We start from the raw sequence: 27,629 nt of genomic DNA, 5'->3' as shown, positions 1-27,629 counted from the left end.
TCAAAATCACAGAGGGGTTTTTCTTTCATCACCTTTTCAACAAAGCTCCGGAGATTTGTCCAAAGATCACCTTTGAGTCCAATCAAGGAGATATCAGAACTGACAACAACATGAAGTTATTAACATATTTCACCAGAGCAGGGAAGGATTGGTACATAAAGGCCTTCTGTACCACTCAGAATTGGGGCTCAGATTTAGGACAGGCAAATTGCTATACAAGGGTGCAAGGCTGACGTCTATCCCTTCTAGGTGTGAAGTCTTGGTTGCATCCCATCCACATTATCTAATTATCTTCTAGTTCAGAGGAGCAGTCACAGGAAAGGAAGGTGTTGCAAGCAGGCACAGAATGGTACTGCTTCTCCTGCTCTTCCTGCCTCATGCAGACTGTGGAGCGAAGGCAAAATGCCCCTTGACTTTGGAGAGAGATTGGATAGAGCCATTCATTTATTACAGGCCAGGAGACCACCTCATTAGTGGAGTCATCTCTGCTAGATTTGCTATATTTAATCTACAGCACTTCACTGAGTCTCCCTCTACCAGCTTTAACCAGTAAGTCATTTTATGGGGATGGGGTTACTGCTGCTCCATTCAATATTGATTTTTACTTATCACCATTTTGGAGCTTGGTGTATCTGTGTACTTTGGGCCTTCCAAGCTGTGATGCTTTTGGATTTAAATTTTTAATTCTTCATTTTCTTTCTTTTTTAATGTTTGCACTTCTTTTTTTAAAAACAAATCAATAAAATTAATTATAAATATAACCGGCTTGGGGGAGGGCAGAGGAGAGAGAGCAATAGATGCTCTGTGTCATTTAATGAGTCTTTAAAAACCTTTTAACTCCTATTATTATTTGAAAGTCTATGCATGTCTAATTCCATCATGAGACATTCATTCTGCTTTAGTTTTGTTTTCCAAGGGATAATGAGTATTGACTGAACAAGGCTTTCCCAACACTCATGCATCATTAATTGGGAATTTGCTATCAAACATCCGAATTTGGATCAGTGTTAGGGTGATTAAATTCTAGAAATTGAATCCAGGATTTTATATTATCCTTAGAAGCTTGTCATCGAATGCTGGAGGGTATGATGTGATATTTACATTTTTTTCAGCAAAGGAGGAACAAGGTACTGGCTGCCCCTGTCTTTCTTCTTTGCCATTCAAGAGATCAACCAGGATCCCAGGCTCTTTCCCAACATCACTCTGGGCTACAATATCTATGAGACCTTTTTTCATGGAAGGATAACGTATGAAGCTTTGGTAGACCTGGTCTCTTCTAGACAGGCGAATGTTCCAAACTACAACTGCGGAGGACAGAATAACTTGATTGCTGTTCTTGAAGGAACTGACTCTGACTCTGAGAACTCCATCCAGATTTCAGGCATGTTGAGCATCTATAAAATGCCACAGGTAAGAATGGAGATGGAGGGATTATCTGGCTGAGCTTCTCAGGCATGAAAATTTGGCACATTGTCAGCTCAGAATGAGGAAGACATTGGATGTCAAGGCACTGAAGAAAGGAGATAAGGAATGGCCAGATGAATAGCTGTGCTCTTTTGGATATTAACAGTCCTTCCTCCCTTTCGTTTGTGTCAAATGCTGATTCCTGTGTTTGTGTGTTTGTATGCCTGTGCATATAAAATGAGAAGGAAGGGAACTTCCGTCGTACTAGTGGCCATGCCACTAAAAATTGGATAAAGCGGGGAAGTTTCCTCTGAGTGAAACTGTGAAATTTGTTTATTAATTGAAAACATTCATAACCCACTCAATTATTTAAAATAACTTTTAGTAGTGCACAACCTAAAACAGTAACAAAATTGTTGAAACAAATCAACAGTATAAAGCATTAAAATAAAAGGATAAAGGCGTATTTTAAAAAATGAAAACAGGAACTGTGGGGATTCATAAAAATAAAAAGGGAATCCAGTCTTATATGACAAGAAAGGTCTGGGTAAAAAACCAACAACACACGTGTTTTTACAAAGCAAATATATGTTATTTGGTGTATGAATTATTTTGTCTTTGATCTCAAACAATGCAAGCCAACAGTCCTTCTTTTCTTGCCAGGTCAGCTATGCTTTTGGCTCCCATGTTCTGAATGACAAGAGGCAGTTCCCCTTTTTCTATTGGACGGTCCCCAAAGAAGAGGCCATTTACCCACCGATTGTCAAGCTGCTCCATCACTTCAGATGGACGTTCATTGGTCTCATTGCTCCAGACACTGAAAATGGAGAGACGTTCATGAAGACATTGACACCTATGTTGGTAGAGAGTGGCATTTGTGTTGCTATCTCATTAAGCTTTCCACAACATAATACATACCGTATGAGGTCCAAAGTTCCTCCATCAGAAAAGTGGCGACAAGTCCAAGTATTCTTATATTACGTAGAATCTACTTACTTCTGGAAGGGAATGCAAGTTGCTGAAATGATATTTGACAAGCTGGTCAAACCCACTGTGGGGAAAGTCTTGATCACAACATCGATGTGGAATTTGAGTGTAGACTTAATTGAGTTAATCAACAGTGGTTTAGATTTCCAGCATTTCCACAGTATTCTTTCTTTTTCTATTGGGCTGAATAAATGGGCCAAATATGATGATATTGATGCCTTTTTCTTTGCAATTAAGCAGTTTTGGGAGGAAGCTTTTACTTGTTCCTATACAGAGCATACATTGTCAGTGAAAAGCTGGACAAGATGCAGAGAAAGAGAGGAACTGGAGATGCTGCCCCAAGAATATCTGGAAAGACTCTTATCTCTAAACAGCTACAGGATTTACAACAGTGTCCAAGTTGTGGCCCATTCCTTAAATGCTGCATATTCCTCTAGATCTAAGTGGAGGTTGAAGGACAGTCTGCAAGTTCAAAGGCTACAGCCATGGCAGGTATTTCTTTTCCCATCAATGACATCTCAGCCAAACATCACAATCAATTGTACAATTCCAGAATGGTTGCCTTGGAGATTGTCTGAGAACTTGGGGGATGTAGGGGGGAGGTGAGATTTTGCAAACCCCTTTGTGAAGTGCTATGAATTGAATCCTTTTTATCTCCTCTCCGGTGATAGTCTCTCTGGGAACAGTTCCCACCACTAGCCTAACCTCTTCTTTGCCTTGAAGTGGCCCATTCGACCCCCACCTCCTCCATAAGAATTCTCTTGGGCAGGGAAGATGGCATTGCACTGACTCCCTCCTGTTTAGGGTGTAACTTTGGCATCTTCTGAGCTCCACTAAGCTCTACCCTTTCTCCAAAGGATTGTGTATGTTGCTGGAGGCTGTATTAAGTGTCTGAGTGACTCATCTTCTCATTATGCTAAGAGTTTAATATATGTGTACATCTGTCATATTTTTGGTGTATTTACAGTGGTACCTTGGTTTGCAACCACTTTGGATTACAACCTTTTTGGATTACAACCACGTCAAACCCGGAAGTGCATGTCCCTTTTTTTGGATTACAACACATTTGGGGGGGGGGGCCCATTGGTGAAAGCGCGCCTTGGGCTACAACCTGTTTTGGTTTACAACCAGACCTCCAGAACAGAGTATGGTTGTAAACCAAGGTACCACAGTATATTCTGATCCCATTAATATGCATTCAACTAAATTTTCCATTTTATATACAATATCTTGAATTTTTTTTATTGAGAGCAGATAACAGCTGCAATCATCATTTGAGGCCTTCTTCATGTCCCTTCCTCAGGAGGAGCCTGGAGGGTGGCAACATGAGAATGTGCCTTTTCTGCAGTGGCTCCCCATTTGGAGAATGCTGTCTCCAGGGAGATCTTTTGGTGCCAGACTGGAGTCACATGCAGCTCAGAACACAGAGACAGTCAGTTGTTAACTATTTATTCAAGAAAACCAGCATATAACTCAGCAACACTTCCCATTCAGTCTTTTATCTTTTTAAAAGTTTTTATTTATACATTTCATTAGTTTTACAATCATTTTAACATTTCAACGTTTGACTTCCATCCCCCTCTTTCTGTGGTTCTTTAAACTTGCTTTCTTATATCTTCGGCATATCCAAATTCATTTAATTTGCTCATTTAATTATCTACTTTAAATATATATTCTTATAAAACCGCAGGTTATTACAATAATCCTGCCAATGGTTTTAGATGTTTGTGATTTATCTGCAAATATTCAATAAACCATTTTTAAAAAGTTTGTTATCATGATTTCTTATTCTTCTGGGAACTTTTGCCATTTCTGCATATTCCATTAGATTTTGTATCCATTCTTCCTTCTGCTTCTTTCCTTTTTAAGGAGAGTAGCTGCTGTTGTTGCATGCATAAATAAATTTCTGTACAATTTAGATACCTCTGTCCCTGTCATTCCCAAATGGTCTTTGGGTTCTCCAGCAGCCTCTTCACCCTTCTCCCCTGCTTCAGCCTCAGAGTCTGAACTGCTCCCCATCACCGATTCTCCCTGTTCACTAAACCCTGTTGCCCCCTTCAGCATCCAGCCCCCTAGTGCAGTCTTCTTCCTTTGAGCTCTCCTCAATGTCCCACCACCAATCCTCTGGCTCTGAGGCTCCTCTCCTGGGGGTTCCCTTGGAAGTTCTCTGGCTGGTGCTTCCCACAATTCTTCAGACTGCCCAACCAGTCCCAACCAGTCCCAACCAGTCCCTGGCACTCTGTAGGCAATCCCAAATGAGAGCAGATCCAAGCATGAAATGTGCAGAGTTGAATAGTCAGTGTTTTCCCCCCTATTCTATATATTTCCCCTATTCACTTTTCTCTGCCTTTCTAGCTCCACTCTTTCCTGGGAGATGCCCAATTTTACAATTCTTCAATGGACAGAGTGTATTTGGATGAGAACGGGGAACTGGCAGCTGACTTGGACATTGTGAACTGGGTGGTGTTTCCCAATAAGTCCCTCCTTAGAGAGAGGATTGGGAGCATCAAGAGACAGAGATCCCTGGCCCTGAAGTGCAACATCGACCAGAATGCCACTGTGTGCCCCAAATGGCACAACCAGGTGGGAGAAATAATTTGTTTCATTTTATTGGATTTCCCATCCCATAAGCTCTAGTCATGTCACTGTCCGGAATGAGCCAGCTCCTTGTGGAACTTTACAGCCAGCTGCAGAACAGAGATGGTCAGATCTGACACAGACTGAACAGCAGTCAGAGGAGACTTCCCCACCCCTTGGAATGAAGGTTGCCAGGGGAACGGCTGAGAGCGGGCTGGAACTCAGCCAAAGCTCTCAGAAAGCTCAAATAGGCGTGAACAGACACAGAGATATTCTCTCAGAAAAGGAAGAGGCTGGAGCTGACCCAATAAGTCCAAGGAGTTGGTGAATGGGAAGACTGCTAGACAGGAAGCAAAACAAGAGATGTAAGAGGCATCGGTTCAATATATTCTGTAGACACCCGAAGGAGTCTTCAGAAGGCTCATCTTGAGTGATAATGGTGGTGGCTGTGCTAGAGCCATCCAGAGCTATCTGTTTGTTTTTGTAATAAATCTTCAATTTGAATTACCTACGCTTACTGTGTTATCAAGCTGGGAACTCCTGACTGTCACCATGCTCTGTGTGCGGCTACCTTCAGGTGCCTTCTGCATTTCTTGAAGATTTAAGAGTAGGTCCCTGTGAAACTGTGTATATGCAGGATTCAGCTGTTTTTTTTGGGGGGGGGGTTGATTTCTAGGCAGTTGCTTATTTTAGTAAGTAGAAGAGGTGGCCAATGGTTTTCCCCTTCCCTTGTCACATTTAAACCATATAAAATCTGTAGGAGAGTGTGGCTTTTAGTAGCATCTTGGTCTCTCCCACAAACGCGAGACGACTCTGGCTGTTAATTATTTCAGATTCATTGCTAAAACAACAAACTAGGATGGAGCTCCTCTACTCATCGTCCTCACCAGAAGATGCCCAGACTGAGCTCCTCCCCCTTCCCCAGCACGGAAGTCCCCAACTTCTCTTCTGGTATCTTTCACACGTCTCTGCCACTTTTGAGATCCTACGAGATTTGGGAGAGAATGTTTCCTGCATTCCAACATCTGGCTCACTATTGGAGCTCTCACACAGCTGCCTGTCTCTCTGGCCCTGTTTATTCCCTCCCCTTTGTTCAGAGCTCAGATTACAGCTGCTCCCCACCCCTCCTCCCTGCCTTCTGCTGCTAACTGTTCTCTCTCTCCTGTCAGCATCTGAGCTTTGCTGACAATCAGTGCTAGCAAGATTTCCTGAAATGCTCCTGTAAATCCATGTTCTATGCAGCAATTTCCAGAAAAGTGTGCAATAGGTTTGTTTGCTAGAAGAGATGGCCTCCTAACTTGAACCCTTCAAGGAAATTTAACCATCCCTCAACTTTTGCAGTTAGTTCCTCTCCCAACCAATTTGGCGAATGAAACAAATATTGTTAGAAAATACTCTCCCAGCTCCAGTTCAAAAACAGGTTGTGGTGAGAGGAACTGCTTCACCAGTTTATCATTTATTTATATGAAGGGTGGCTAATATCTGGACCCCCTCCCCCAAATTCTACATGGCACCTAGGACCACTTTTTTTAAAAAAACAAACAAAACAAGCATTATTTTCTGGAAATAGTTTTACTGTACTGTATGTCTGCTGCAGTTATACTGTGATGCTAAAAGGTTTTGAGACACCTCCCTTTTGATAAATATGTTTGTGCAAATATGTTTTATAAAACTGAATCATACAATGAAATATAAAAATAATTTAGAGTACTGGAAAATGGCTGATGGTAAAACATATTGGGCTGAGGACTTGAGAGTTGTGGTTCTCAATCAAGCCCACTCTTTGGCCAAACCAACAGAAGGTTCCGCTTGGGTAACTATGGCCCTCAAATGAAAACAGTTTAGCTACCTCTGATTTATATAGCAATCATGACACTGTATCAAGTCCAAGAGGGGAGGTCTATGCTTTGAGGATTTAACAAACCAAACTGAAACACAACTGAGCAGCAGGAGAAGGGAAGAGGAAGAATCTTGGGTTTTGATTTAACAGGGAAACATTATTGTTAGAGGTTTTGCTGCAATCAAGCAGTTAATAAGTTTTGTTAAAGATAATTAATCAAGTAATACATTGTTATCATTCTTAAATCATCAGCCTTAACACGTTGTCCTTGATGCCCCTTTATGCTTAGCCCCTGCCTACTTCCAGGTGTGTGGAAAGTTGCCAGCCTGGATTCTTCAAGGTAGTTCAGGAAGGAATGCTGCTCTGCTGCTATGACTGCGTTCCCTGTGCGGAAGGAACAATGGTCACTCAGGAAGGTGGGTGACACCAGCAGAAAGACCTGCTCTTGGGGAAGAGGACAAAGGACCTTTCTGGTGTCCAGAGTCTATTAAAGGGGAGTTCTAGGACTGATGCACTGCTACAACGCAACTGGGCATTTTCCCCACTGGGTGTTCATATATGCTGTATTGACACATTGAATGACAATTAGAACCCTACACAGAGTGGAAGAAAATCCTGAGATGTGGGAAATTGACAGTAATTTGACGATTGGTCAAACTTGGCACAAGAGGCACCATGAACTCTGGGATGGTTATCAGGCACAGATGTTTCATACAGTTGTGTCCAACAAGGTGCCTTTTGTCTGTCATATTAGAAGCTTTTGACCTCAAGACCCTTATCCTAACATTGACACTTTTTCAGGAAAGGGGTCACCATGGCTTAGAATTCTTTTATTCCTATCAGAAATATTAGTGAGGGCCTCCTGCGTTGTGATTTCCTTAGTATATGGAATCCTCTCCCCATTGTTTTTTACCACCAATTGAAGACATACCAGTTGCCTCAGGTTTTCCTTTTTTAAAAATAAAATAAATTATTAACAGACCAATCAAATCAAATCACATTAATTCCAAATTACAGAGCCAAATTTTAAATTTTTGTTGGAGGTACCCATATTTCAAGTTCCGAAAAGGATCCGATCATCTTATTGCTGCTGCTGCTTTAATATCCACAATTCTGTCCAAATGATGTTCATGTTGGAATTCTGCCTGGGTCAGAGGAATGTGCCACAAGCAGGCACCGGCAGATATTCCTGTCGACCTCCCCGCGTCTCCCAACCTCTGCTGATAAGCAGGCGAGGTCCGGCGATTCTTCTCAGATGTATGAGAGGAACACACCGTTCTTCCTCTCTCCCCTTTGGTGTCCCCAGGGAGGGGAAAGAAGCAGACAGAAAACTATTTACATCATTTATTTCTGCCTCTTACATCAGTACAGAGAATCATGTCTGCACTCAACAACAGCAAGAAGAAAACTCCTCCCAAGTACATCCAGTACGGGTCATATGACACACACACACTGAGCTAACATCCGGTGCTCAGTACAGAATGGACTGCCCCTTTGTTCCCATGGCAACAGTCACAAACATCCTGTCTGGCTTTCCAGCCACAAGCAGCTGGCTGAGCTGCTAGAGCCTTTGCTTGCTGCAGCATTGGTGCTTTATGGTAACATACTCCCCCTAAAGTATCAATGTGTGCTGCGAGCAAAGCGTCATCCAGAGAAGAAAACAAACAGTTGTTATATTTATAACATTCCCCTGTTGTTTCAGTTCCACCCTTGGAACTACCCGCCACTGGTTTAACCAATGTACCTCTCTGGTTGTGTGACTTCGCATTACCTTGGTTAACACCTCTCTGTTGTGCCTTTGTCTCTGACTCAGACACAGCTTCAATCTGTCCTTGGTCGTTTACAATAGCAACATATGCAAGGTTAGCAAACTCCTTTGAATACCTCTTGGGTGGTACACCCTTCGTTGCTCTCTCAGACCTACGTAAAAGTTGCTGCTCTTCTGTGCTTTCTGGTTCAGCCTCTGAACTCTCTGGAGAACCAGTACTAAGCTTAATCAATGGTTCATCCTCCTCTTCTGAGGGTCTAGTCATTATGTGAGATTTCCTCTCAATGACTGTGACAACTGAGCTGTCTGAGCTATCGCTGTCATCATCAGTACTACTGAACTCAATAAGATCAAACTCATCATCATCATCATCATCTGAATCGTTTCCTGTGGGAAATGTCTGTACTATCCGCTCTTGCTTTGGAGCACTCTCTAGGAACTTTGTGAGAATCACCTGACCAGATTCAGACAAAATTACTCTGTAGAGACCTTTTTCATAACCCACAAAAATGCCTCTGGCATTCTTTACTCCACCTGGAGCTTCTGTTCTCACATGAGACCCGAAAACCTTAAAATAGGCAACAGAAGGTTTTCTTTTGAACAGCTTCTCAAAAGGAGAACATCCCAACTCTGTTGAGACCTTTCTCAACCACACATGAAGATAGGACGCTAGCGATTCGGCCCAATATTCATGTGGCAAATGTGAACTCAGCAATTGCGCATTCATCCCCTTTTGCAATTCTTTGTTCACTTTTACACAGACCCCCCTGTTCCACGCTTCTTGCGAAACTGCCACTTTGTGGTCTATCCCTTTTCCATCCAGGAACTTCTGAAACTTCTGTAACAGAAAAATTTGCTTCTCATCTGTGAAAAGACAATCAATGTTAGCATCATGCATATTTTTAACCTTGTCACAAAACTCCTGAAACTTTTCTAAAGTTTCTTGCGGTTTCTCCATCATATAAACCCAAGAATAATTAGTGAAACAATCCACACACAAAAGGTAAAATCGTGCACCGCCTCTAGATGGTTCTAGAGGACCAATCACATCAGCATACACCCGCTGAAATGCTCTGTCGACCTTCTTGGTCTTAGTCACCTTCCTGGTGCTCAGACTGGTCACACCTGTAAGAGAGATTTCGTTAGAAACAGAAGAATTACATTTCATGTAATCACTTTGATCAAAAGTCAACAAATACAGTCCATCTTTCTCTTTGGCAGTAAGAAACAGTTCTCCATCTTTGTAGATCTTGCAGCTTTTAGCATCATAGGACAGTTTCAGTCCTTTCTTTGCAATCTGCGACACGCTCAGCAGATTAAATCTCAGTTCTGGAACCAGGTAAACATCACTTATAGTCAAGTTCAGACTCTCAAGATACACAGTCCCAATTCCAGTCGCTTCCAACTCCTGACCGTTGGCCTGTTTCACAGTGAAGCTTTGCTTCTTCAACGTTGAAAACAGTCCTCTGTGCGGGCACAAATGTTTTGTACAGCCCGTGTCGATTATGAATGCGTTCCCAACATCTGGCGTGGTTCCTTTCGCCATCATAGCCTTTGCAGGTTTCACCTGGCACTTGGTACGGCTTTTGCCTGACGCCTGAGGCTTCGTAGAGCTGCTCTTTGCTCCTCTTGACTGGCGCGGCTTCTTACAGTTTCGCTGTAGATGCCCAGTCTGTCCACAATTGTAGCATCGGACAGCACTCAATGCTACACCATGCTCTCCAGTAGCATCAGCAGTGGGGGAATTAGAACTCTGTTCTTCCCTCCCCCTGTCTTTTTCTTCCAGTGCAGCAAGTCTGTCGTGTTCATTCAGGACCACAGCACAAACTCTCTCCGCGGTCAGCTGCGCGGCCGGTAGGGAACCAAGCTGACTGGCAACAACCTTGTAGGTGCGGCTAAGGCTGTTTATCATCATGAAGCAAAACACTTCCTCCTGAAGACGAAAATTGCGTTCCACCATCTGTTGACGCAGAAACTTCATTTCTGTCAGGTGCGCTTGAACATCTCCATCAGGCGCAAGTCTCAGATTGGTCAATTTCTCAAAATACAGCAACGCTGAAGAACCAGCATCTCTCTGATGCGTTGTACGCAGCGTGTCCCATACCTCTTTCGCATTTTCTAAATGCTGAACATGCACCAACTGATCATCTGAGACACACAGAATTATAGCAGTCCTGGCCCTTACATTCTGTGACTCCCAACCTCTGGTTGGTGCTGCAGGGATGGGGTTTTCAATTACATCAAAAAGCCTCTGATTCTGCAGCAGGGCCTTCATCTTTACAGACCAAGATGAATAATTGTCATTGGTCAGGGGAGGTGGGCAAGGCAAACCTCCCCCTTTCTTGGCATCCATCTTGAAGCCAAGCCTCCCTCACCTCCAAACAAGCTGTAAAATCCAACAGTCGTTTTTTTCTTTCTCACGCAGGCAAAACTGCAAGTTGTTTATGCTTTTTGCACCTGGCAGCTAAACTCAGGCTGCTATTGAAAAGTCCCTTCCAAGAGCTCGTAAACCTTGCAGCCAAAACATTCTCTGGTTTTGTTTCGCTTTCCCAGGCTCACACTCAGAGTCCAGCCCCTTTGCCAGTAACTTTCCAGGACCGTTACCTAGCAACAATGCATTTCAATGGGACGTCTTATCTACCACAAAAATTTGTGGAATGCAGGCTTCAGCCTTCAAGCTGCAGGCCTCTTCCTCCGGAGCTTTTGTTTTCTTTGAAACGCAGCTCCGTGAACCAGGGAATTAATCTTCCTGCGTTCACACTTTTAGCCCGAAATGCAGCATACCTTGAGCTCCGTTGCTTGGAAAACACCTCTTCTTTCCACCAGCTGTCTGTGGAGCCTCTGGCTGCTTTCAGACGCTTCTCTTCCTCCTTGGAGCAGAGGAGGACAATCCACCAGCCTCTCATTCAGAGGTCGATGGATCGCAACCATCCGAAGGCTGCCACTGTTGGAATTCTGCCTGGGTCAGAGGAATGTGCCACAAGCAGGCACCGGCAGATATTCCTGTCGACCTCCCCGCGTCTCCCAACCTCTGCTGATAAGCAGGCGAGGTCCGGCGATTCTTCTCAGATGTATGAGAGGAACACACCGTTCTTCCTCTCTCCCCTTTGGTGTCCCCAGGGAGGGGAAAGAAGCAGACAGAAAACTATTTACATCATTTATTTCTGCCTCTTACATCAGTACAGAGAATCATGTCTGCACTCAACAACAGCAAGAAGAAAACTCCTCCCAAGTACATCCAGTACGGGTCATATGACACACACACACTGAGCTAACATCCGGTGCTCAGTACAGAATGGACTGCCCCTTTGTTCCCATGGCAACAGTCACAAACATCCTGTCTGGCTTTCCAGCCACAAGCAGCTGGCTGAGCTGCTAGAGCCTTTGCTTGCTGCAGCATTGGTGCTTTATGGTAACAGTTCACAGTTCTATCCAATCCTTTTTTGTTGTTTTCCAAATCTCTTCTTGTTGTTTTCGTATATTATTCCTTTCTCTTTGTGACCTCTGAAAATCTCCACAAGTGAGTTGAAAACAGATATTTTTATAATCCTGTGTGGGTTTTTCCATTTGTCCAAGAGTCACATTCAGACGGCTGGCGCACTTCATCACTTCCAAAAACAAACAGTCTTACCATCTACTCGTTAATCTTTGCAGGTCTGTCACTCCCTTTCTCACTCTTCTGAGGAGGTTCTGCCAGGAATCCAGTATGATAACGAGCCATAGCTTCCTCCTCCTCGAACATCAATCTTTTGATAGCTTTATCAAATCTTTTGATAGCTTTCACATAGAGAAAAAAAGAAAAGTTTTCCCTCCCTTCCAGTCCCGTTCCGACATACCGACACTTTGATGTATCTTCTTCATGAATATTTTCCTGTTGAATCCAACCCGTCGCTCTACTTCACAGAGGTCACCTCAATTAGCAGTCTTAACTCCCATTCTTCACTTGAAATATGTGCATTTGCTTCTCTCTGATTGTTTATTTTGAGCTCCTGCAACCAGTTTGTGAGATCAGAGACAGCGTCCGGGAGAGCCATGCCACACGGGTGCTGTGCGCCTAGTGCCTTCACCCCCTTTCAAACTCGGGGGTGATTTATGGCAACAGCAGGCGAGGCAGTATTACCCCACTCCCAGGGGTAACAAGGGAGGCGGCATACTCCCATATAAGCCTCTTAATTACCCCGTGTGAGACAGAGAGATGGAATTGTCGGCCATCTTCCAATGCGCCCCTAGCGGCCCCCATTGCCTCAGGTTTTCCTGTCTCGTAATATCATTAATACCAATAAATACTCTCCCTATTTATATGCAGTGATTTTTATTGAATATAGTTAAGTTTCCTTTTAGTGGAGACCACTTTGGTATTACTTTTTGTTAATGAAAAGCATTACAGTAAAGTTGATATTCTTTGTGTTTATTCCAGATGCAGAGCATTGCAACAGGTGTCCAGAAGATCAGCATCCAAACAAGGACAGAGATCAATGTTTCTACAAGATCATCACCTTCCTGGATTATGAAGAAGCTTTGGGGATTTTCCTAGCTTCCTTTGCCCTATTCTTATCCTTAACCACGTGTGTTGTGTTAGGAATATTCATTATATTCCGAGAAACTCCCATAGTCAAAGCCAACAACCGGAACCTCTCCTATATCCTCCTCATCTCCCTCCTGCTTTCCATTTTGTCCTCCTTCCTCTTTATTGGAAGGCCAAGGAAAGTGACCTGTCTTCTCCGACAAATGGCCTTCAGCACCATCTTCTCACTTGCCATCTCTTCTGTGTTGGCCAAAACCATCACTGTGGTGCTGGCCTTTCTGGCCACAAAACCAGGAAACACGATGAGGAGATGGCTGGGGAAGAGTCTGGCCAACTCCATTGTCATTTCCTGTTCCAGTGTCCAAGTTGCCATCTGCATCTTCTGGCTGGGAATCTCTCCACCCTTCCCAGAGTCTGACATGAGCTCCCAGCCCAGAGAGATCATCCTGCAATGCAATGAAGGGTCTATTGCCATGTTTTATGCTGCCCTCGTCTACATGGGCTTCCTGGCCTCCATCTGTTTCACAGTGGCTTTCCTGGCCAGGAAGCTGCCTGGGGCCTTCAATGAAGCCAAGCTGATCACCTTCAGCATGCTAGTCTTCTGCAGCGTTTGGGTCTCATTTGTGCCCTCCTACCTGAGCACAAAGGGGAAATACATGGTGTCCGTGCAGATCTTCTCTATCTTGGCCTCCAGTGCTGGGCTTCTGGGCTGCATCTTCATTCCCAAGTGCTACATAATTGTACTCAGACCTGATCTGAACACAAAAGAGCATCTGACAACAAAAGTTGGTTCTTAAATAACTCATTTTCGACAACTGTTGTCCAGCACAGTAATGTTGAAAAAAACATATTGGCCTTGCAAATGTAGCTTTTTAGATTTAAAAGCATGTTTATGGCTCCTTTTCTGATGGTTACTTTTCAAACCTTTAAGAAGTGTCTAAATGTTTACATTTTATTTTTAATTGTGCTATTTTAACTTGGAAAGCTGAATGTCTTTCTCTTAAAATTCAGGTTCTTTGGCACTTCCTGCATTTCAATATATTGATTTAATAGGAACATTGATTGGGACTGCTAAAACAAATAGAAGAGAAAAGTGTAATTAAGTAGTGAATCCCCCCCTCCCCCAGGAACAGTTAACAGAGGGCACAGAAACATTATTTACACACACACACACACACACACACACCCACACACACCCCCACACACCACAATGGGAGGGTTCTTAGGAGGGGGGGGGATAAACATTCCTTATTCCTTATTGTAAAATGCCATTTAAAGCATGTTGAACTTTGAGATATGAATTGTTCTTCATTGTACAATTAATATCTGTATTTTCCTTCACAAACATTAAGTTAAAAATACTGAGATAATTGTGCCCTGATAAATCTGTTGCTCTTCACGGTATCTCAGGACTTAGTTGCTTTTGAGCTGGCGAGAAAGAGTGCTGATTTTCTTCTTCTTCTTCATTTCTGTTGGGAAATATCACGGCAATGATAGTTAGACGAAGGAAGTAATGGAGAACAGGAAGATCATTTCTTCCAGAGAGCCCAATGCCCTTTGATAGGGACTTGAGATAACTGCTCATGGTACACCCACTCATCCCATTTGCTTTGCATCTATTTTGCAGGCTTTGCTATATATTCTAAAACTTCTTTGAGCAGAGGTAACAATATGGGAAGTGCAGCCTCTCTAGTCTCAAAGCCACTGTCAGCTCCTTTGGGGGGCGAATGCAAACCATATCCAGCATGCGTTCCTATTTGACTCTGGCTGGAGTTTCTGCTGCTGCTCTTTTTCCACTACCATGATGAGTGGAAGGATTCTCCCCGCTTCATCTGTGATGTCTTAGATTCTCTGTAGCTGAAGCTCTGTCTCCTGACTTCTTTAGACATGGCAGAACTTGTCATAGTGGAAGGAAATCCACCCTAGATCAGCTCCAGTTGTCCCTCTGGCACATAAGAGGTAGGGGAGAACTGCTAAAATAAACACACAGAGACACATTTAATCTATAGATAACAAGTGGTGGGGAGACCTAGATTGTGGAGGGTGGGGACAAGGTCACACTATCCTGGACACCCTCCTGCAAGGGGATCAAAAGAGATGCTCATTTGGACTCCCAGTGGAGCATGGCAAACTGGAAAGAGTCCATTGCTAGCTCATCTGCCAGCATGGATAATTATTTGGTGATAAATGGTGGTCAGAACATCTCCTAGGGTCAATGAGAGATTGATAGGCAAGCCTAAGAAGTTCTGAAGAGACACTCTCCCATCATTATGAGGATCACAAACTGAGTGCATGATTTTAACTCAGGTTCCATGATGTATTCAGCAAGGCCAATTAGTTCACATAGCAGAGTTGGGGTGTTAATGCCCTCTGAAACCCTGAAAAATGGCTGGGTTTGAGTCTTCTGACTGACTAGCTCCATTTGAGTCAGGACTGTACCACAGGCACAGAAAGCAATACCAACTGAGAGTGCCCATGAGCATGTGCAGAGTACCTTCATCTCACCCCTTATTTGCTCTTGTAAAGCTTTTATAAATGTAGTGCTGATCCAGGAATGATCCAGAAAGATTAATGGGTTATATGTAAAATTGAGTTATAATGGCTGGATTTTAATTAGGACAAGACAAGAAAATACCAGTAAATCAAGCAACACAGTAAGGTGTCTTGGGATAAGGATCACCTCAGATGTAGGAAAATAATCTAAATTTTATCGTAGAAATTCATGTATGAAATATTCATCACAGAACAATCAGTTACATTCCAAGCTGCAACATGACAAGGAAGGAGACGGGGATCCTTTTGAAGAGGGGCAACACAGAAATATTATCAACAATGAAAGTAATCCTAATAATTTCCTAACAATTCTGATGTGCTCCAAGGTGTTTCAGGGCAGAGAAAAGAATATCTGATAGTGGGCAAATACACAGCAAAAGGCACAAACAGAAAAGGATAACAATGTGGTGTGTCAGGAAAAAAATTGAAGCTACAAATGCAGAGAAAATGGTTCTATTTTCAAATAACAACTATTGCTAGCGAGAAGAGCAAAGCACATCTGTTTTAACAGGCTTGCTGTAGATCAAATAATTTATGCAGCACAAAAGAAAGGCATTTCAGAAGAAGAGGAAAATGTCTGACTACCAATAATTTGAATAGACAAATAAGTTTGACTGGTTATTTGTGACCCCCAGGTAAATATGAGCAGCATAAAGACTAGCACGGTTGGTCAATAATATAGCGGGATAAGCCTGTGATGAAGCGATGTACAAGCTTATGCCCAAAGGACCTATGGCCACTGCAAATCTATTATGACTTCCATTTCAACATTCATGATTTATTTGACAGGAAGAAAGTTTTAAATTTAAGAAGCTACATTTGCAAGTATGTATGTGCTGGATGACAGTTGTCAAAAATGAGTAATTAAGAATCAGCTTTTGTTGTCAGACACTAGATATTAATCAACAAATCAGTTGCATAGCACAAGATCATACACTATCCTTTGATTTGGTCATTAGATCCTCCCATGTATTCAGATCAGGCCTGACTACAATTATGTAGCACTTGGGAAAGAAGATGCAGCCCAGAAGCCCAGCACTGGAGGCCAAGATAGAGAAGATCTGCACGGCTACCATGTACTTCCCCTTGGTGCTCAGGTAGGTGGGTACAAAGGAAACCCAAACACTGCAGAAGACCAGCATGCTGAAGGAGAGCAGCTTGGCCTCACTGAAGGCCCCAGGCAGCTTCCTAGCTAAGAAAGCCACTGTGAAGCAGATGGAGGCCAGGAAGCCCATGTAGCCGAGGGAGCCATAAAACATGGCAATAGACCCTACATTGTATTGCAAGGTGATCTCTCCAGCCTGGGAGGTCATGTCAGACTCTGGGAATGGGGAAGAGATTCCCAGCCAGATGATGCAGATGACAACTTGGACAAGAGAACAGGAAATGACAATGAAGTTGGCTAGACTCTTCCCCAGTCATCTCTTGATTGTGTTTCCTGGCTTTATGGCCACGAAGGCCAGCATCACAGTGATAGTTTTTGCCAATACAGAAGAGACAGCAACTGAAAAGATCTTACATCTATTCTATGGTTAGCAGAACCAGATCCATTGAGTAACTGAGCTTGTAGGGAAGGGAGGGTGAACATTCAGGACATGGGTGTTGGTGTTGCAACTGGGGTGTTAGTTGCAAGTGTTTTTGCTGTTATTTTGGAGGGCATGTATTTTTCGGGGGTTAAAGTTCTTTAGTTTGAAGTAAACTACTAACTACTTCAGCTGCTCTAAATCTTGACTCAATATCTCTCTGACGCAGGATCTTCTGTGCACCAGATTTCTCTCCCCAGGGCCCCAGCACAGTGCAATGAATGACACTGTGCTGCTATTTATTCAGATGTATGGACAATTACGAAAAATATCGCTTGAGTTCTGGGGAGAATAAATCACTATGATTCTGATAATTATGTGGAAAACAAAGTTCACACTACTTTGCTGGTATTAATGGAACATTAAAAGAGTATGTTGTCATTTAAAGGTCAAGCTGACCTTTGACCCCCCCAAGCCAACCCATGTAAAGACCAGGGAGCCATTTCTGTTCATTCTTGTTCTCGTATTTTCCTCCAGGTCTGCACCTGTACCTTGAGCCACACAGAGACTCAGGTGATGCATCTCCCCCTTATAATTATTCTTGTTCTTGCCAAATCACCAGGGATTGAGACAAATCAGCCAAACATCAGAATCAAGGCTAAAGTGAGGTAATTTATTACACTGTGCCTGAAATATTTCTTGCAGAAAATATACCCTGTGCCATGGACCACTTTTCTTGTCCAATCCTCAGGGCTCGGATTAATCATGAGATTGTAACAGCACCAAAAAGTCCATCCATTGAGTTTTTAATATACCTTTTCAGCTGTTTCTGGGTGAGCCAACTTTTGTTAGTGCATCAGCAAATCTTTCTTCGCTGTTGAGGCAATAACAAAGTCTATTGTTTCAAGGACTTTTCTCTATTCTCCTTCTGATTCCCCTTGAGCCCTTATCTAAGTTTTCTCTCCTACAAGCCCAACTTCCAGGTTCTGTGACACAGTAGTCATGGCTTTTCCCATAAGATCTTTCTTCCAAATTGCCCCAAACAGTTTCAGCTGCTAAGAAGTATAGAATACACACCCTACACCACAAATGAGAAGTAACTGGTTCCTGTCTTCATTTTCACTGGAAGCCCTGCCCAAACTCTGGATCATGTTCAGCTATTGTTGTTGTTGTTTAGTCGTTTAGTCATGTCCGACTCTTCGTGACCCCATGGACCAGAGCACGCCAGGCACTCCTGTCTTCAGGCAATTGAATATGTCAGAGTCACACAACAAACATTTGGGGGGAGGGATCAGATTGTGGCCACTCTAAGCAACTGGAACGGTCTCCCTCAGGAGGTTGTGGACTCTCCTTCCTTGGGTGTTTATAAGCAGAGGTTGGGTGGCCGTCTGTGATGGATGCTTTAGCTAAGATTCCTTCATTGAAGGGGGTTGGACTAGATGCCCCTTGGGGTACCTTCCAGTTCTATAATTCTATGATTCTACAATTCTCCTGCAGTCCTAAGTAATGGATTATTGTTCCCCCCAACATTATTGTTCCTCCCAACATTAAATGAGACCCCATAACTCCTATTTTTGTTCAACAGCCCAATGAATGTGAAGATTGTATTTAGGGTAGGTTGTGTGATACCTCTCATTGTTCTTGATCATAAAGTTCAGAGTTTCCCTGGCCTTCTGTGTGGCCCCTTCTACTTCCCTTTCCATGTAGGGGCCCAATCACCCTGTTTTTAGTGCTGGTTGTGACCATTCTGTGTGACCATTGCATTAATCCTGAACACAAAGAATGGGTTTTGATTTTCACTGATCATTTATGCACTCCCTGCACCCTCATTTTGGTTCAAGAGCCCATTTAACAAAAAGGTTAGTCTTGGTGGGTTGTGCTGCATTTAAGTGACTCATCATAACTTGTCTGAAGTAATGGGTTTGGGCTTCCTCTTAACCATACATGTGGGCCCTGAATTGCCTTTTGATTTAAAGGCCCAGTGAAGCTAAATATTTTTGGAGTGTCATGCAACTATGAGCCCAGCCTATTGACTTAGTCCTAAACAAGAGGTTTCATGTCTGCCAAGTCATCTATGGGGCCCTGGAAACCTGAGGGGTGCCATTGATGAATATATTGCTTTAGGGTGTGTTGTAACCTCCCCATCATCCATGATTCTGAGGAAAATGATTTTTTCTCTGTACCCTTTTCAGGACCCATATGGAAGTTTAAGACTCAAAACCATTTTGGGGAGTGTTGGGAGGTATCTGATGGTGGGGTAGACAGGTCACAATACACAATTCAGTGCAATCCACTCAACCATAAATCTCAGAAGGTGACTAGATATTTCTGCAGCCATTCAATGCAGGCCTCATTCTGCTTTAAAGGTCAGACGTGTGCCTAGAAATTGGGGGCAAATATAAGTACAGTGTTACCTCAGGTTAAGGACTTAATTTGTTCTGGAAGTCCGTTCTTAACCTCCCACTGCTGCCCCCACGCTGCCACTGCGTGATTTCTGTTCTCATCCTGAAGCAAAGTTTTTAACCTGAGGTACTATTTCTGGGCTAGCGGAGGCAGTAACCTGAAGCATATGTAACCCGAGGTACCACTGTATAGATTATAGCCATTGGAAATGCCCTATTATTTCTTCTGTCAATAATTTATTTTAGTATTTTAATAATGTTTGCCTTGACAGAGTAGTAATATAGAAATGCAGTAAACAGGCAAATATTGTGCTGGAGAAGAGATATTGCTTCCTTGTTGTTTGTGTAGGAGCAGGATTTTAATCACACTTGTAATGTAACAAACACTATGGATAATATGGAAGGATACAAAATGTTATGCAATAATATGCAGTTGTAAATGTTGGCAATAGGACCCATGGGGGGGATGAGGGGAAATCTCAAGATTCAGAGAAATCTCTTCATATGGTTATGTAATGTGATAATTTTTTACTTGTAAAATCAAATAATTATTTTTTTAAAAAGTTGTTTGTGTTGGTTTCCACATTCCCTTCCAGAGCACAGACTTGGAGTGTGACATTCCCCATGTCATGCTTCACTTTCAGACATGCTTTGAATTCAAAATTAATTCAGCACTCCGGAAGGGGGTTCCTTTAACCAGCCACACCCCTCTCTCTCCTCCTCCTCCAAGCCTGTGAGGAGCTGCTTCTCGGGAGGCATTTACACGGAGGAGAGCTGCTCAGCTGAGTGAGAATAAGGAAGTGAAGTTATGGGAGCATTGTCTTGTCTGCTCAGAAGACCTACTGAATTGCAATGAATTTTGGTTCCTGCTTCCCTGTGAGAGGGCAGCCCTCCTTCCAAGAAAATGTCAAGTGTGAGGCAGTTAGGCCTGTCCTGCCCCAAAGTGACTAGCAGTTGAAGTGAGGAGGGTCTGGCATCTCAGAGTTGGGAGCTAGATCTGGGAGTTTTCACAAACATGTTTTTCTCCCAACTACGACCCCTGCACATGAATATCCATAAATTCTTGAGGATGTTGTAGAGTTGCTGTTTGTTTCCTTTGTAATTATTAAAATCACAGTGGTTTCCATACATCTTCTTCTACTTTGATACTTGGGCTATACCCACTGAAGGTTCAACATGGGTTTCTGTGGTTGTTAGTTTAAAAAATGGTTAGCCACCTCCTATTCAGCTGTGGTCTTTATTGGTGCAACATTTTACAGGGCAGAAGAGTAGAAGTATGTGCTTTCGAGAGTTTACAACCATGGAAGCAGAATCATAAGAGGATTTATTACAATCAGGTAGTACAGAAATTTTGTCATAGCTATCAGTTTGTTAAAGCAATCAAGTAAATTAACCATTCACCTTCTCTATTTTCCATGGTGTGTTATATGGAAGATTGATAAATGAATTTCCATATCTGTGGTGCTGCAACATGCTATGCTAATCGACTGAACTATCCTGCAGATCTCACCATTCACCATGGCAGAAATTGGAGGGAGGGAGTCCTCCTCTAAGAACTTGGGCTCTGATCCAAGTATGCTGAATTGGGCTCAATAGCTACAAAATTATATAAAATACCACAACAACTGGAAAAATCCTTAAGAACCTTTAACTATTTGATAACCTATAAAGATATATGGGAATGTGACTTTATCAGCTGTTTATGATACATAATGTATGTTCTTGCCCAAAGTGTAAGACTTAATGACTCCCAGCTAATAACGTCTGAACATATCTCTCTCTCTCTCTCTCTCTCTCTGTGTGTGTATATATATATATATATATATATATATGTGTGTGTGTGTGTGTGTGTGTGTGTGTTTGTGTGTTACATTTTACAAAGTGAGAGTTAAATCTCATGGTATTACCATACTTAAATATTTTATAGATTTGGAACAAATGTGGAACTGATAGTCCTTAAATGAACGGGTAAGTAAATTTTCACCTGTAGGCACCAAACACAATTTGTACCAGTTAATAGAGTATTGTGAAGACATCTATCATCTGCACAAACATGGAAATTGTAAAATGAGGTTTAGAAATCATCAGAAGAATATCATCTGCATATGAAATCAATTTATATTTAACTGAATTATGGCCTACTCCATAGATCTCCTGATGTTGTCTCATAACACAGGCAATTATGAAAAAGCAAGGGTGAAATTGGACATGCTTGTCTAGTTCCTCTAAGTTGGGGTGCTCCAACTTCTTTGTTTCCTCCCAGAATCCAAGTGTAGGATAAACAGAGTTTATGCAAACATGTTTTTCTTCAGCCTGCACCTGCGCATGAAGCCACGTAAAGAGTTCAGGACATTTCAGAGGCCATGCTTGTTCCCTTTATAATTATCAAAATCATCAAAATCATAGAGGGGTTTTCCTTTCATCTTCTTCTCAACAAAGCTTTAGAGATTTTGTCCAAAGATCACCTTTGAGTCCACTCAGGGAGATATCTGAACTGTCAACAACGTAAGGTAATTAAGATCTATCATCAGAGCAGGGACGAATTGGTGCATAAAGGCCTTCTGTACCACTGACGATTTGGGTTCAGATTTAGGACAGGCGATTGCAATACATGGGTGCAAGGCTGACTTCTATCCCTTCTAGGTGTGAAGTCTTGGTTGCATTCCATCACCATTATCTAAATATTTTCTAGTTCAGGGGAGCAGTCACAAGAAAGGAAGGTGTTGCAAGCAGGCACAGAATGGTACTGCTTCTCCTGCTCTTCCTGCCTCATGCAGACTGTGGAGCGAAGGCAAAATGCCCCTTGACCTTGGAGAGAGACTGGATTGAGCCATTCAATTATTACAGGCCAGGAAACCACCTCATTAGTGGAGTCTTCTCTGCCACAGCTGCTGTATTAAATCCGTGGCACTTCAATGAGCCTCCCTCTACCAGCTTTAGTAGGTAAGTCAATTTAGGGGAATGGGGTTACTGCTGCTCCGTGTAATATTGATTTTTACTTATCATCCTTTTGGAGCTGTAGTGTATCTGTGTACTTTGGTCCTGCCAGGTTGTGGTGCTTTGGGGTCTATATTTTTAATTCTTTATTTTCCTTCTTTTTTAATGTTTGCATTCTTTTTTAAAAACAAAGCAATAAAATTACTTATAAAAATAACAGGCTTGAAAGGGACCCGAGGGGAAGGGAGGAGAGTGTGAGAGAGGGGGGAAATAGATGTTCTGTGTTATTTAATGAGCCTCTAAAAACCTTTTATCTCCTATTATTCTTTGAAAGTCTGTGCCCGTCTAATTCCATCATGAAAAATCCACTCTATTTTAGTTTTGTTTTCCATAGAATAATGAGTATTGACTGAACCAGGCTTTCCCAACAATCAGGCATCATTAAGTGAGGATTGGCTGTCAGACATCTGAACTTGGATGAGTGTTAGTATGATTAAATTCTAGAAATAGAATCCAGGACTTTAGATTATCCTTAGAAGCTTGTCAAAAAAAGCAAGAGTTGGAAGTGATATATTCACTGAATGCTGGAGGATAGGCTGTGATATGTACATTATTTCAGGAAAACAGGAACAAAGTACTGGCTGCCCCTGTCCTTCTTCTTTGCCATTCAGCATATCAACCAGAATCCCAGGCTCTTGCCCAACATCACTCTGGGCTACAATATCTATGAGAACTTTTTTCATGGAAGGGTGACGTATGAAGCTTTGGTAGACCTGGTCTCTTCTAGACAGGCAAATGTTCCAAACTACAACTGCGGAGGACAAAATAACTTGATTGCTGTTCTTGAAGGGGCTGACTCTGACTCTCAAAACTCCATCCAGATTTCAAGCATGTTGGGCATCTATAAAATGCCACAGGTAGGACTGGAGATGGTGGGATCATCTGACTGTGGTTCTCAGCCATGAAAGTGTTGGGTAGTATCAACTCAGATTGAGGAAGACATAGGATGTCAAGGAATTGAAGAAAGGAGATAAGGAATGGTCAGATGAATTGCTGTTCTCTTTTTGATACTACCTGTACTTCCTCCCTTTCGTTTCGTGTCAAATGCTGATTCCTGTGTGTATTTGTATACCTGTGCATATAAAACGGGAAGGAAGGGAACTTCCCTCTTACTAGTGGCCATGCCACTAAAAATGGGATAAAGTCGAAAAGATTTTCCTGAGTGAAACTGTGAAATTTTGTTTATTAATTGAAAACTTTCATAACCCACTCAATAATTTAAAAACGTTTTAGTAGTGCACCACATAAAGCAGTAAGAAAATTGTTGAAATGTACAGTAGAATACCAGTAAAATAGAAGGATAAAAGCTTATTTTAAAAGATGAAAACAGGAACTGAAGGACTTCATAAAGATAAAGATGGGATGCAATCTTATGTGCCAAGGAAAGTCTGGGCAAAAAAAGCAACGTGTCTTTATAAAGAAAATATATGTTATTGGGGGTAAGAACTATTTCGTCTTTGATCCCAAACATTGCAAACCAACAGTCCTTCTTTTTTTGCCAGGTCAGCTATGCTTTTGGCTCCCATGTTCTGAATGACAAGAGGCAGTTCCCCTTTTTCTATCGGACGGTCCCCAAAGAAGACGCCGTTTACCCAGTGATTGTCAAGCTGCTCCATCACTTCAGATGGACGTTCATTGGTCTCATTGCTCCAGACACCGACAATGGAGAGAAGTTCATGAAGAAATTGACACCTGTGCTATTAGAGAGTGGCATTTGCGTTGCCATCTCACTAAGCATCCCACAAATTTATACAAACCATGTGACAGTCAATGTTCCTCCATTAGAAAAGTGGGGACAAGTCCATGTATTTTTTTATTATGTAGAAACTACTTATTTCTTGCTGGGAATACGACTTGGAAAAATAATATTTGACCAGCTGGTCAAACCCACTGCAGGGAAAGTCTTGATCACAACATCTATGTGGGATTTGAGTGTAGATTTCATCGACAGTCTTTTAGACTTCCAGCACTTTCACAGTATTCTTTCTTTCTCTATTGGTGCAAATAAATGGACAAAATATGATGATTTTTATGCCTTTTTCTTCGCAATCAAGCAGTTTTGGGAGGAAGCTTTTAATTGTTCCTATTCACAGAATACATTGTCAGTGAAAAGCTGGACAAGATGCAGAGAAAGGGAGGAACTGGAGATGCTGCCCCAAGACCACCTGGAAAGACTCTTATCTCTAAACAGCTACAGGATTTACAACACTGTCCAAGCTGTGGCCCGTTCCTTAAATGCTATGTATTTGTCTAGATCAAAGTGGAGGTTGAAGGACAGTCTGGAAGTTCAAAGGCTACAACCATGGCAGGTATTTCATTTCCCGTCTCGGACATCTCAGCCAAACATGGCAATCAATTGTACAATTCCTGAACGGTTGCCTTGCAGATTGCTTGAGAACTTGGGGAATGCGGTGGGAAGGTGAGAAGCTCTATCCTTTGTCCAAAGATTGTGCGTATTGATGGAGCCTGTATTAAGTGTCTGAGTGACTCATCTTCTCATTACAATAGAGTCTGATACACAGTCATACTCCGGGTTACAGACGCTTCAGGTTGCGTTTTTTCAGGTTAGACCCGAGTTACTTCTGGGTTTTGGGTGTTGCGAATGCGCAGAAGCGCTGAATCACAACCCGCGTGTGCGCTGACGCCCCGCTGCAGGTTGCAAACATGCATCCCGCACTGGTCACGTTCGCAATCCGAGAGTCCACTGTATATGGACACTTGTCATATTTCTGACGTATTTCTATTCCGATCCCATTAATATGCTTTGAACTAAATTTTCCATTTCATATAGAGTATCTTGAATATTTTTTATCTTGAATATTTTTATTCAGAGCAGATAATAGCTGCAATCATCATCTGAGGCCTTTCTTTGTTTGTTGCCATCATGAGAAGTCTGGAGGGTGGCAACACGAGACTGCGCCTTTTCTGCAGTGGCTCCCCGTTTGGAGAATGCTGTCTCCAGGAAGGTTTGTCTGGCACCTTCATTGTACATCTTTTGTTGCCGGACTGGAGTCACATGCAGCTCAGAACAAAGAGGCAGTCAATTGTCAACTATTTATTCAAGAAAACCGGCATACAACTCAGCAACACTTTCCATTCGGTCTTTTATCTTTTTAAAAGTTTTTATTTGTACTTTTAAAATGTATACATTTGATTAGTTATTCCAGAAAACAACATTTCCCAAATGGTCTTCTCTTCTTTTTTATAGTTTTATTTATACTTTTCTAATTTATACATTTCATAAGTTTTACAGTCATTTTTACTTTTCAAAAACGGACTTCCTTCCCCCTCCTTCTATGGTTCCTTAAATTTATTTTTTAATATCTTCTACATATCCAAATCCATTCAATTTCCTCTTTTAATTATCTACTTTAAATATATATTCTTATGAAACTGCAGGATGTTACAATAATCCTGCCAATGTTTTTAGATGTTTGAAATTTATCTGTAAATATTCAATAAACCATTTCAAAATACTTTTATAAAAAGTTTGTTATGATGGTTTCTTATTCTTCCGGTAAGTTATACCATTTCTGCATATTGCATTAGATTTTGTATCCATTTTTCATTTGCAGGGACTTCTGCTTCTTTCCTTTTTTAGGAGATTAGCTGCTGTAGTTGCATACATAAATAATTTTTTGTACAATTTAGATATTTCTGTCCTTATCATTCTCAAAAGGTCCTTGGATTCTCCAGCAGCCTCTTGACCCCTCTCCTGTGCTCCCCGTCACTGACTCTCCCTGCTCACTAAACCCTGTTGCCCCTTCAGCATCCAGCCCCTCATTGCAATCTTCTTCCTCTGAGCTCTCCTCAGTCTCCCACCACCAATGCCCTGGCTCTGAACCTTCCTCCCCTGGGGGTTCCCTGGCTGGTGCTTCCCACCAAACTGCCCAACCAGTCCCTGACACTCTAGCCAATCCCAAATGAGAGCAGATCCAAGCATGAAATGTGCAGAGTTGAATAGTCAGTGTTGTTTCCCCTGTTCTATATGCGGCCCTTTTCTCTGCCATTCTAGCTCCACTCTTTCCTGGGAGAAGCCCAGTTTTACAATTCTTCAATGGACGGAGTGTATTTGGATGAGAACGGGGAACTGGCAGCTGACTTGGACATTGTGAACTGGATGGTGTTTCCAAATCGGTCCCTTCTTAGAGAGATCATTGGGAGCATCAATAGGCAGAAATCCCTAGACCTAAAGTGCACCATCAACCAGAATGCCACTGTGTGCCCCAAATGGCTCATCAAGGTGGGGGAAATAATTTGTTTCATTTTATTAGATTTCCCATCCAATAAGTTCAAATCATGCCACCATGTTTTGTGTCACACTGCCTTCACATGCCTCCTGCATTCCTTGAAAATCTAACTGTGGGTCCCTGTGAAACTCTGTATATGCATGAATCAGGTGCTATGGGAGTGTAATTTCAAGGTGGGTCTTTTAGTAACTAGATGATGTGGCCACTGGTTTTCCCCTTCCCCTCTCATATTTAAACCACTAAAAACTTAAAATCTGTAAGAGAGTGTGGCTTTTAGCAGCCTCAGTGCTGGCAATATTTCCTGAAATGCTCCTGTAAATCCATGTTCTATGGAACAACTTCCAGAAAAGTGTGCAATAAATTTGTTTGCAAAAAGAGATGGACTCCTAACTTGAACCCTTCTCGGAAATTTAACTATGGATCTCAAATGAATAAAGTAATAATCATACCTCTGATTAATACAGTGATCATGACACTTTATCATGTACAAGAGGGGAAACTGAAACAGAGCTGAGCAAGAGGGGAAAGGAAGCAGAAGGAACTAGGGTTTGGATCAAACAGGGAAACATTCTCATGAGAGGTTTTGCTGCAATAAAGTAGTGTATAAATATGGCTCAAGATAATTAATCAAAACATTGTTATCATCCTTAACACATCAGCCTTAACACGTTGTCCTTGATGCCCCTTTATGCTTAGCCCCTGCCTACTTCCAGGTGTGTGGAAAGTTGCCAGCCCGGATTCTTCAAGGTAGTTCAGGAAGGAATGCTGCTCTGCTGCTATGACTGCGTTCCCTGTGCGGAAGG

The 27,629-nt window shown here is 42.3% G+C and overlaps 1 protein-coding gene across 1 annotated transcript; it reads left to right on the top strand.

The window, feature by feature from the left end:
- Positions 1 to 300: 300 nt before the first annotated feature.
- Positions 301 to 27,340, top strand: LOC308465352 (uncharacterized protein; the record flags this gene model as incomplete). Its single annotated transcript, XM_080985247.1, has 8 exons — positions 301 to 549; positions 1,113 to 1,410; positions 2,068 to 2,883; positions 4,747 to 4,974; positions 23,188 to 23,433; positions 24,079 to 24,885; positions 26,592 to 26,819; positions 27,203 to 27,340. Exons 1-8 carry the CDS (start codon positions 347 to 349, stop codon positions 27,338 to 27,340), a joined length of 2,964 nt encoding a protein of 987 aa, XP_080841373.1. The 5' UTR covers positions 301 to 346.
- Between the last annotated feature and the right edge of the window lie 289 nt (positions 27,341 to 27,629).

This window comes from Podarcis pityusensis (assembly GCF_964106645.2).
Source record: "Podarcis pityusensis genome assembly, chromosome: 2".
Classification (NCBI taxonomy): Eukaryota; Metazoa; Chordata; class Lepidosauria; order Squamata; family Lacertidae; genus Podarcis; species Podarcis pityusensis.
Note: the sequence above shows the minus strand (reverse complement) of the source record. Positions and strands in the feature narration are given on the sequence as shown.